We start from the raw sequence: 12,011 nt of genomic DNA on the forward strand, positions 1-12,011 counted from the left end.
GCCATTTTGCACCAGAACACTCACCAACAACACTACTAGAATATCCCTCACACACAGGCACGCATGGGACAATGGGGCCGGCAAGACTGTGTGTGTGTGTGTGTGCCTCCGTGTAACTATGTGTGTGCGTATGTGCGTCTGTGAGTCTGTGCGTGTGTGTGTGTGCAATCAGCTAAAGAGGGGTAGAATTACAGTAGGATATCACTCTCTTAATAGGATGAGATAAGGAGATCACAGTGGGATCCCAGGCAACCCAGCGACATGACTCCCACATGACTCCCACACACAATCACACACAACCCCAACAAAACACCTCACATGCAATCATAACACAGGGAATATTACACAACATGCCTCACACCCAAACCGTAAGTATGCTTGATGTTTCCTTAGCAACTGATTTTCAAAATGGCGGTGTGTTTTTGAATAAAGTCCAGCAGGCTAATACTTTACTGGCCAGACACACAGACCCTCTTTTTTCCTTACTACACCACCTCTGACCTGCAGGGCCAAACAGTGTCTTTATTACGACATAAATTATGTTACCTGCTAACTACTCCCTTACAGTATATTTTCCGGGCCAAGATCTGAAGCAAAGCCAACATCATTGTATGTTGCCATGTCGCTACACTAGTTGGTAAAGAAGAACAGGCCACAGAAAGTAGGCTAATGATAACAACAACGTCCTCTCTCTCTCAACGACTCCCGACAGGTGGCCATTTCAAGTTGTCAAATCGCATTACTTTAAACCAGCCAGAGGAGAATCAACCACAACAACAGAACAATGTTTGGGGCTTTAAGCGAACAGTGTCTGAGCTAGCCTTTATGACCAACTGAATATGACCATAGACCAGACACTAATATAATTAGCCACTAAGTAGCTAAGATAAGCTAAAAGGTGGGCTAGGGCTAGTGGCTGGCATGGGTTTTCCTATGATGCTAGCTAGCACGGTACACGTAGCCCCATTTGTAATCTATAGAACAGGATGACAGGAAAGTTCCATTACGAGCTAAGTAGATAATTCTCGAGGATTCCGAAGCACTGATTTGATTACCAGATGAGAGAGGGAGACAGATAGAGAGCGAAGGAAGAGAGATTGTCCCTTATTAAAGCCTCTTCTAAGAGAAGGGGTGGGTTTGTATTGTTGTGACATGTGGACAGATACATCTTGTAGCCGTTACCTGAATAGAAGCTACACTTGACTTTAAATACATGCTAAACTATATCCTGCCACAAGTGGAGATGCCAATACACGGAGACAATGGCAGAGAGATCTGTACATCTTAGACCACACCCCTCAGTGTTCTTCAGTCCTGGTCCAGAGCACCCACAGGATGTGCAAGGTAACACACCTGATTCAGCTAATCAGCTGATCGATACAGCCTGTAGCTTTACAGGACCAGGGAGCACTGGGGTCTGTTCAGGAAGATGCAACATAAGATGCAATTGTGTCAGCTTTATTCATCACATGTCTATCTGCAACGTTCTTAACGTCATAGCTAACCCATAGTTAACCCTTGGTGCTACTGTACCTTGACATAGAGGGAGATCTCATACTCCTGGGGCTCCGAACTGTCGCTGTCTTCCCCATGAGGAGTTGGGCTCTGCAGCCTCACAGACTTCTTTGGCGTCTTCTCCTCCCCCCGCGTCTCCTTCTCTTTCTTCACCTCTATCTTCACCTCTGTCCTCTGGTGCATGAACGTGGGCACCTCGTCCATGACCACCACCTTCTTCTTATTTTTCTTCACCTGCTCCTCTCTCCTCTTTGGGGAAAGTACCTCCTCTTTGAGCACCGACTTCAGCTCCTTTATCCAGTCCTCCCTCCTCCCGGGGGTCTGCGCTTCCTCTGGGGACAACTTCTTAATCCCGTCCTCCTTCCGCCCAGGGGTCTGCACCTCCTCTGGGGACAACTTCTTAATCCAGTCCTCCCTCCACCCAGGGGTCTGCGCCTCCTCTGAGGCCTCCTTCTTGATCCAGTCGTCGCTCCTTCTGCGGGTCTGCGCCTCCTCTGGAGACAACTTCTTAATCCAGTCCTCCCTCCTCCCGGGGGTCTGTGCCTCCTCTGGGGCCTTTTTGATCCAGTCATCGCTCCTTCTGCGGGTCTGCACCTCCTCTGGGGCCTCCTTTTTGGCCCAGTCCTCCCTCCTCCAGGGGGTCTGTGCCTCCTCTGGGGCCGCCTTCTTGTTCCAGTCGTTGCTCCCTCTGCGGGTCTGCGCCTCCTCTGGGGCCCCCTTCTTGTTCCAGTCGTTGCTCCCTCTGCGGGTCTGCGCCTCCTCTGGGGCCGCCTTCTTGTTCCAGTCGTTGCTCCCTCTGCGGGTCTGCGCCTCCTCTGGGTCCGCCTTTTTGTTCCAGTCGTTGCTCCCTCTGCGGGTCTGTACCTCCTCTGGGGCCGCCTTCTTGTTCCAGTCGTTGCTCCCTCTGCGGGTCTGCGCCTCCTCTGGGGCCCCCTTCTTGTTCCAGTCGTTGCTCCCTCTGCGGGTCTGTACCTCCTCTGGGGCCGCCTTCTTGTTCCAGTCGTTGCTCCCTCTGCGGGGTGTCACCCTAACTCTTTTTACTGTCACCTCCTCTTTCATTTCTCCTTGTCTCAGCCTTGTGGGAGATAGCAGCATCTCATTCAGCAGTTGTCGTTTCACCTCCTCTGTTCCAGGGAACCCATTCTCTATCCTGGCTTTGTGACCTTTGACCCCTAGCTCCACCTCTTCTTTCTTCTCTTTCCTTCTTTCCTTCGCTGTGTATTCCTTCCCAAACTTTACTGGCTCATCCTTAGTGGCAGGCCCTGGCTGTTCTACTCTCTCGCTGCATCCCTCTAATGCAGATTTAGACTCATCCTCAATGAGATCTTCTGGCTCTTCCGCCATCTCAATCGCTCCCTCTGACTGTGAGTCTAGATTATCGTCAATGTTTGTCACTGGCTGTTCCTCCAACTCACCCCCTCCCTCTGCTCCTCCCGTCCCTATCTCTGAGACTGGGACCAGATTATCCATCTCTTCAGCCCCTCCCACCTCTGCAGCTCCGGGCTCATCCAGAATGACCTCTCCTGGCTGTTCTTTCTCCATGTCTCCTTCCTCCTCAAGCTCGAAAGCCTCCTCAACATGCTCTAAATCCTTGTCGTCGTCCTCCTGTGTAGCTCCTGCTGAACCCTTGAGTATCTGTACCTGTGGCTGAGCTACAACTTTGTCTTCTCTCTCTTCCCCCTCTTCTCTGGCAGCATTATCAGGCTCTAAAGCCTTTTCCGTCTGTTCCTCCATACTGCCACCTCTTCTCTCTTCCTCTGCTATGTCTACATTATCCTTCTTCTTTTGCTCCTCATCTACTTTGCTGCCTCCTGTGTCCATCCCCAACACCGCATTATCCCCAACCTGTCGCGGTTCTTCCCTCTCCCCACCACCTCTCTCCACTGCCCTATTACTGTCACCCTCTTCCACCTGTAGCTGCTGTTCTGTCTGTTGTAAACCTCCCTCATCTTTAGAGCCATCCTCACCCTCCTGACTCTCATTGGGCTGTATCAGTAGCTGTGCCTTGCTCTTGCTCCCTCCCTCTACCTCAACAGGTGGAGTGACAACATCCTGTGGCTGTTGAGCCCTGGTTGCCTGACTCTTGACGACTCCAAGCTCTATGAACTCCGTGGTAACGAACAACGGGGGCTGGTGCTCTGTCGCTTGATGCCCCTCCTCTTTTCTCTCTAAAACTGCTTTAGTTGTCTCTCCCTGTTCTTCTGTAACATGGCTTTTAACCTCCTCCTCTTTTTCCTCTGTACTCTTCTCACTTCCCTGCTGGTTCTCATCCCTCTCTTCTTGTGAAACCTGTAGATTTTGTGCCAATTTATTGTTACTTTCCTCACTCTCTCCTTCATTGTCATTTGCTGGCTGATGTTTAGGCTCCTCTTCCTGTCCTTCCTCCTGCCGTGTCCTTCTGAACTCATCACTAGTGGACTCAGTTTGACAGTCCTCAGTCACTTGAGTCCAGCTTTCATCACTCACTCTTACTATGCCATCATCATTAGTCACCTGGCTGATGGGCATCTCTGCATCCTGACCACCACTCTCATTACATAGCTCTTCTTTACTCTCCACCTCATCATTAGTTGACGGGACTGGCGGTTCTGTTGTCGTCAAACCGACACTGTCCTCTGTCTTCTCTGTCTCATCAATAGGCAAAACGATTTGTACCTTTTCTGCCTCTGGAGATGTGTCCTCGTCTTTTGTCTCTACCTCATCATTAATGGACTCAGTTTCAGGTAAACTAGGGGATGGTGGGGGGTGAGGAGGTTCTCTCTCCTCTATTTCTCTCTTTTTGTCCGCCCCTGCTGACTCCTCTCTCTCAGCGAACTTCTCTTCTTCAACAGCCTCTACAGATTTCTCCTGCTCCTCTTCAATTACAACTGTCACTGTCAGCTCCCCCTCCCCTTTATCTCCCTCTCTCTTTTCCTGTAAACCAACCTCCTCTTCAATCCCCCTCTCCCCCTCCTCTCCCTCCTTTCCTCCGCTCCCGCTAGCTTGCATCGTCACTTCGAAATGATCAGCTGCACCTGCCATCCCAATGTCCTCCATGTCCTCGCCCACCTCCTCCCCCAGTTCTAACACCTCCTCTGCTAGTTCTACATCCTCCTCCTCCTCTTCATCTCGTTGTCTCTGTCTGTCCGGCTTGGTACAGGTTCCTATAGGGCTGTGGATGATGGCTCCATTAGAGAGGTCCGGGCTTAGGCCATTAGCTTCAGACTGAGCCATGGTTACTGGAAGACCAACACACACTGGGAAGGAGTGTGTTCAAGGTTCCAACGAGTATGTGTCCAGGAGTTCAAGCCAAGTTTGAGAAAGTTAGATAAGTGTGTGTTTGTAGGTTCCACAGACGCACGCACAGCTTCTAGTTGTCGCTGCCTGGGGCTCCAATCTGTAATTAGTGCCTGTGTCCAGTTGGTCAAAGTACAATCTCTTCATCCCTCCTCCTCCTTCTCTCTCTCTCTCTCTCTCTCTCTCTCTCTCTCTCTTTCTCTCTCTCTCTCTCTCTTGCTCTCTCTCTCTCTCTCTCTCTCTCTCTCTCACTCCCTCTCTCTCTCTCTCTCCCTCTCTCTCTCTCTCTCTCTCTCTCTCTCACTCTCTCTCTCTCCAAAGGATTAGGCTGAGTTTCAGAAGTTGATCCCCACATGACCAGCCTGCCTAATTTAAATCCGCCCAGAGCCTATATCCCCCTCCCGCACAGCTCCTCCAGAGCCTATATAGCCCCAGCCCAGCCCAGCTCCAGAGCCTATATCCCCCCGACCCAGCTCCAGAGTCCATATCCCCCCAGCTCAGCCCAGCTGCAGAGCCTATACCCCCACAACCATGCCTATCCCAGCATAGCCCCAGTATCCCACATCCCTCCCCATACCCCAGGCCCTTCTACTCCAATCCACTTCAACCCCCATCCATTCAACCACTTCCCTAACAATCTCCTCCTCCCAATGGCTGCCTCCATACATGCCTGGACCCCCCCTCCACCAATCCTAAAACACATCCAACCTGCCACACTTCCCCCAACCCCAAACCATCTTTAACCCCCCCTGACCCCTGACCCCTTTGCAGTTTTCAGTTCTCCTTTAATATAACTCATAGGCTGAGCCTCTGCTGAGGTCAGTGAGGATGCCCTGAGTTAGCTTTTCAGTAAACCACAGTTGTCCTAGTACAATCCCTTATCCTCTTTCAGGCTTTAGGCAGAGTAAACCTATAAAACCACTGTCTGACAGTCAGAGGTAGACCTACAGGTAGAGGCATCAGAATGTAAAGGATTGCATTGTTGACCAAATGTAATTATTCACACAAGAGAATTTTGGTACAAAAGGATGAATAACCTTAGTAATTATTTATATTTTTAATTCCATTCTTCGATGTAAACATATTGATGATGCTTTCATCATACTCTTCAAATAAAGAAGATCATCTAATACTGACTGTAGGCCTTACGTTTTTCAACGTTAGAGGGCAGTATTGCATTGTCTATAATGGTATTAAATATGATAAAATAGGAGGTCATTTAAATACAAGTAAATAGACTTCACTTCAGTAGACAAGTACGGCATTTGCAACGAACAGTTCAGGGCAAAATGACAGTGTACTAAAACTCAACACTGACAGTGGCAGCTAATGTGCCATCACCTTCAGGGCGTTCCAGTAATTTGCAATGGGGTAACGCGCTGCATAGACATCACTGATCTAAAACAGACTGTATGAGTCAAACTCGTTATCATGTAATCTTTTGGACAATCCCGAATTGCAGTGATCAGTGAAGCTGCGTTGCGACAGTTCTAAACCGGAAAATCGCATCAGCTGTTTTTCGTCCCCTTGACGTCATCTCCTTTATTTGATGTGCCACCAGCTCTATACCAGTACTTTCAGTTTTTATTGTAATATGCATTTTGAATGTAATTTACGGATAAATATTTGGTCATAAAACAACATAGCTACATTAGTTATTTAACTTTTGCTCATTAACTAATGACGAATCTAAGGAGCTTGCGATGAGATAGTAGCTAAGCGCTTCTGCTAGCTAGCTAGCTGAAAGCTAACGGAGGACCACAGTATATTTAGCTACAGTGACTGCTAGGTCCGAACTGCAAGTTGAAACAACTAACCTGGCGCGACTAGAACAAGTACAGAAATGCAGAAATCAGAGAGGAGCGATGGTGCTGAGGCAACGGTCGGTGTGCAGTTTACCGACCTTCCCAACGCCCTTATCGCATGCAAAGTAACTGAAGATGTTTTCAATGACCAAACTCTGAAGGTAAGGATGTGTGTTATGGTGGATCAAAGCAATCAACCAAAGCAAGCTTGCATTACATTACAATGGTTCCCTACTAAACAACTTAAACCTGTGTGTGTGTGTGTGTGTGTGCGCGCGCTCTCATGCTCATGTTCAATCCAAAAATAGTATTATATTCCACTCCTCCAAAGAATTGGCATCTTTCTTAAGATGAGTCTTAGGCTCCTAGTTGTGTAGTTCCAATCCACCACTCACACCCTCATCACACACATGGAAATGGTTCCCTTCCATCCCCTGCCTGATTCCATAGGGGTTGGAACAGTTCCATCAGCAAGAACATTACTAGATTTCCCCCCATAAACAAGGCCAGAATACAGGAAGCTTGGAAAGACAGATTCTGTCCTAACTGGGCCAGAATCTCAGAGCTTAGCCAAGGACAGATGCACACCGGCAGAGTGTTTATTTTTACTCTTTCCTTGTCTTCTTTCCTTCATGACCACTTAGCTAGCCAATAAGTGAAAGTGATATGGCACAAACATGTCTAGTCATCTCTGCTCCTCTCACCGATCTCTTGTCAGGGGTTTTGGCTGATGAGGCTGTGACCTCTTTGTCAGTCAAATGAAGGCCACTGGAAGTAGACTGTGATAACACACTAATCAGAACAATGGAAAAGTGTGTGTGCTCTAACTATGCCAGATGTCATTCAGGAGATCCTCCTGAATGACAACAGCAGGGAGAGAATTGGCAAGCAGGGGCCCTATTCAGTCAAAACCATTTCTGGACTTTGAGGATATAGCCTAAATCATAAACAAAGATTGGTATCTTTAGTAAAATGCATATCTGGTACACACTCTCATTATCTCAGTCTCTGATAACATCTAGCCTTCCTGAGGTCAGGTGAATGTGTCACAGGGGCTGAGTTTTTGCGTTGGAAATCTGACTAATGTATTTTTCAGTGTACACAACATTCTTCCGCTCTGTGTAGGCTAGTCTTTGATTCAGAGAGAGTTTCCATTGGAGCTGGCAGGAAGGAAGGAACAGGAAGGACAGCAGTTATACGCAGGAAGAGATGAGGAGAAATTAGAGACTTTGTTCTACGTAGTATTCCCACATCCACAGACTAGGCCTTATGCCTTGCAATTTGTTTAAAGCAAATAGAATAAATCCACACACTAGGGCTGTCCCGATAAAAACATTTATATTGGTTGACCGAAAGTCGTCCGTTCTGCATATAGTTTATTTTATTAAAACAAATAGGGTGTTTATATATATATATCGAGTGATTGGAATTTTTTTAAACTTATTTTTCCATATAGACGCACTCTATTTGTTTGAATAAAATTAATTATATGCGCTGAGCTTATCTGATGCTTTAAGCTCATTGTTTGATGAAATAAGACACAGATGACTCGAGAGAGCCAGAGATCAAGATAACCAGAAGAAAAAACCTTAACCTGACCCAACCATCCTCCTGAAGTTGCTGGTAATGGGCTACACAAGGAGTCCACAACCTTTCTCATGAGCAATGCCAATTTATCTTACAATTTCTACCGATTTGCGTGCTAGTTATGGTTTTTAAATGCACTTTTTCAAGGAACAGTTTCATTTAATTTAGAATAACATCTTCGTATCTCAAAATCATTGTCATGTGGTTAATCAAAATTCTATCCAAATCGAAAATAAAAATTATACAAACTTAAAATGCAAATTCTATTGCCATTGCAACTATGTAAAAACAGCCTACATTAAGCCAACAAATAAAAACATTGCAGCCTGCAGGTAGAAAATATCATGATAAAATAAATATCTTATAAATCACATTGGCTACGCATGGCCTGTATGCAACGAACTTGAAACATTGTATCAACTATTAACTTGGGTCTGGCCCAGCTCACACTAGCAAACTTGCAACATTGTATAACATATTCTGGGCACTCAGTTTCCTGTGCCAGTGAGCTCAGGACATACACAGTTGTAGGCAATTTGCACAATGGATAAGAAGTAATCAGGTAGGTCTATTTTATGACATTTCCACTGGATAAGAGCATGACATTTTTCCCTTTCACACTGAGTTGTTATCGAAAGGGAGAGAGCTGTAAAGATTTTTCAAATACACTACCGGTCAAAAGTTTTAGAACACCTACTCATTCAAGGGTTTTTCTTTATTTTTACTATTTTCTACATTGTAGAGTAATAGTGAAGACATCAAAACTATGAAATAACACACATGGAATCATGTAGTAACCAAATCAAAATAGCCACCCATTGCCTTGATGACAGCTTTGCACACTTTTGGCATTCTCTCAACCTGCTACAGCTGGAATGCTTTTCTAACAGTCTTGAAGTTCTCACATACGCTGGGCACTTGTTGGCTGCTTTTCCTTCACTCTGCGGTCTGACTCATCCCAAACCATCTCAATTTGGTTGAGGTCGGGCGATTATGGAGGCCAGGTCATCTGATACAGCACTCCATCACTCTCCTTCTTGGTAAAATGGCCCTTACACAGCCTGGAGGTGTGTTGAGTCATTGTCCTGTTCAAAAACAAATGATAGTCCCACTAAGCCAAAACCAGATGAGATGGCATATCGCTGTCGAATGCTGTGGTAGCCATGCTGGTTAAGTGTGCCTTAAATTCCTAAATAAATCACAGACAGTGTCACCAGCAAAGCACCTCCACACGCGTCTCACAAAGACACGGCGGTTGGAATCCAAAATCTCCAATTTGGACTCCAGACCAAAGGACAGATTTCCACTGGTCTAATGTCTATTGCTCATGTTTCTTGGCTCAAACAAGGCTCATCTTCTTATTGGTGTCCTTTAGTAGTGGTTTCTTTGCAGCAATTCAACCATGAAGGCCTGATTCACACAGGTCTCCTCTGAACAGTTGATGTTGAGATGTGTCTGTTAGTTGACCAGAATTGCACTAGTAACCGAAAGTTAGCAAGATCTAATCCCTGAGCTGACAAGGTAAAAATCTGTCTTTCCTACCCTGAATAAGGCAGTGTTCGTAAGCAGTCATTGAAAATAAGAATTTGTTCTTAACTGACTTCCCTAGTTAAATAAAGGTAAAATAAAAATGAAGCATTTCTTTGGGCTGCAATTTCTGAGGCTGGTAACTCTGATTAACTTATCCTTTGCAGCAGAGGAAACTCTGGGTCTTCCATTCCTGTGGCGGTCCTCATGAGAGCCTGTTTCATCATAGCGCCTGATGGTTTTTGCGACTGCACTTGAAGAAACTTTAAAAGTTCTTGATATTTTCCTTATTGACTGAACTTTACGTCTTAATGTAATGATGGACTGTCGTATCTCTTAGCTTATTTGAGCTGTTTTTGCCATAACATGGACTTGGTCTTTTACCAAATAGGGCTATCTTCTGTATAGGTCGAGGTCGACCGATTATGATTTTTCAACGCCGTTTCCGATACCGATTATTTTGAGGACCAAAAAAAGCCCATACCGATTAATCAGCCGATTTAAAAATATATATTTTTTATATATATATATATACATTTGAAATGTTTTTAAAAAATATATATATATATATAAATAAATAGTGACAATTACAACAATACTGAATGAACAATTATTTTAACTCAATATAATACATCAATAAAATCAATTTAGCCTCAAATAAATAATGAAACGTGTTCAATTTAGTTTAAGTAATATAAAAACAAAGTGTTGGAGAAGAAAGTAAAAGTGCAATATGTGCCATGTAAAAAAGCTAACGTTTAAGTTCCTTGCTCAAAACATGAGAACATATGAAAGCTGGTGGTTCCTTTTAACATGAGTCTTCAATATTCCCAGGTAAGAAGTTTTAGGTTGTAGTTATTATTGGACTATTTCCCTCTACACCATTTGCATTTCATATACCTTTGACTATTGGATGTTCTTATAGGCAGTTTAGTATTGCCAGTGTAACAGTATAGCTTCCGTCCCTCTCCTCGCCCCTACCTGGGCTCGAACCAGGAACACATCGAAAACAGCCACCCTCGAAGCATCGTTATCCATTGCTCCACAAATGCCACGGCCCTTGCAGAGCAAGGGGAACAACTGCTTCAAGGTCTCAGCGCAAGTGCCGTCACTGATTGAAACGCTATTAGCGCGCACCACCAGTAACTAGCTAGCCATTTCACATCGGTTACACCAGCCTAATCTCGGGAGTTGATAGGCTTGAAGTCATAAACAGCTAAATGCTTGAAGCACAACGAAGAGCTGTTGTCAAACGCTGTTCGAATGAATGCCTACGAGCCTGCTGCTGCCTACCACCCCTCAGTTAGACTGCTCTATCAAATCATAGACTTAATTATAACATAATAACACACAGAAATATGAGCCTTCGGTCATTAATATGGTCAAATCCGGAAACTATAATTTCGAAAACAAAATGTTTATTCTTTCAGTGAAATACGGAACTGTTCCGTATTTTATCCAACGGGTGGCATCCCTAAGTCTAAATATTGCTGTTACATTGTACAACCTTCAATGTTATGTCATAATTATGTACAATTCTGGCAAATTAATTATGGTCTTTGTTAGGAATAAATGGTTTTCACACAGTTCACAACGAGCCAGGCGGCCCAAACTGCTGTATATACCCTGACTGCTTGCACAGAACGCAAGAGAAGTGACACAATTTCCATAGTTAAAAGAAAGTCATGTTAGCAGGAAATATTAACTAAATATGCAGGTTTAAATATATACTTGTGTATTGATTTTAAAGAAAGGCATTGATGTTTATGGTTAGGTACACATTGGTGCAACGACAGTGCTTTTTTCGCGAATGCGTTTGTTAAATCATCACCCGTTTGAAGTAGGCTGTGATTCGATGATAAATTAACAGGCACCGCATCGATTATATGCAACGTAGGACACGCTAGATAAACTAGTAATATCATCAACCATGTGTAGTTAACTAGTGATTATGTTAAGGTTGATTGTTTTTTTATAAGATAAGTTTAATGCTAGCTAGCAACTTAAACTTGGCTTCTTGCTGCACTCGCATAACAGGTAGTCAGCCTACCAACCGGAAGGTTGCGAGATCAAATCCCCAAGTTGACAAGGTAAAAATCTGTCGTTCTGCCCCTGAACAAGGCAGTTAACCCACCGTCTAGGCCGTCTTTGAAAATAAGATTGTGTTCTTAACTGACTTGCCTAGTTAAATAAAGGTAAAAAAAATAAAATCATCCACAATCGGTGTCCAAAAATGCAGATGACTGATTGTTATGAAAACATAGGCCCTAATTAATTGGCCATTCCGATTAATCGGTCGGC

At 44.8% G+C, this 12,011-nt stretch overlaps 1 protein-coding gene across 1 annotated transcript in view; it reads right to left on the reverse strand.

Annotated features, from left to right (window-relative positions):
• LOC115120751 (trichohyalin-like) overlaps positions 1-4,946 on the reverse strand; it is a 5,636-nt gene extending 690 nt beyond the window's left edge. Inside the window, exon 1 of the mRNA XM_065014171.1 lies at positions 1-4,946. This exon is cut by the window's left edge and continues 690 nt beyond it. Within this exon, the coding sequence (XP_064870243.1) occupies positions 1,525-4,728 (3,204 nt within the window). The 5' untranslated portion in view covers positions 4,729-4,946 and the 3' untranslated portion in view covers positions 1-1,524.
• Between the last annotated feature and the right edge of the window lie 7,065 nt (positions 4,947-12,011).

The sequence above is a fragment of the Oncorhynchus nerka genome, unplaced genomic scaffold (assembly GCF_034236695.1).
Source record: "Oncorhynchus nerka isolate Pitt River unplaced genomic scaffold, Oner_Uvic_2.0 unplaced_scaffold_4795, whole genome shotgun sequence".
NCBI classification, from domain to species: Eukaryota; Metazoa; Chordata; class Actinopteri; order Salmoniformes; family Salmonidae; genus Oncorhynchus; species Oncorhynchus nerka.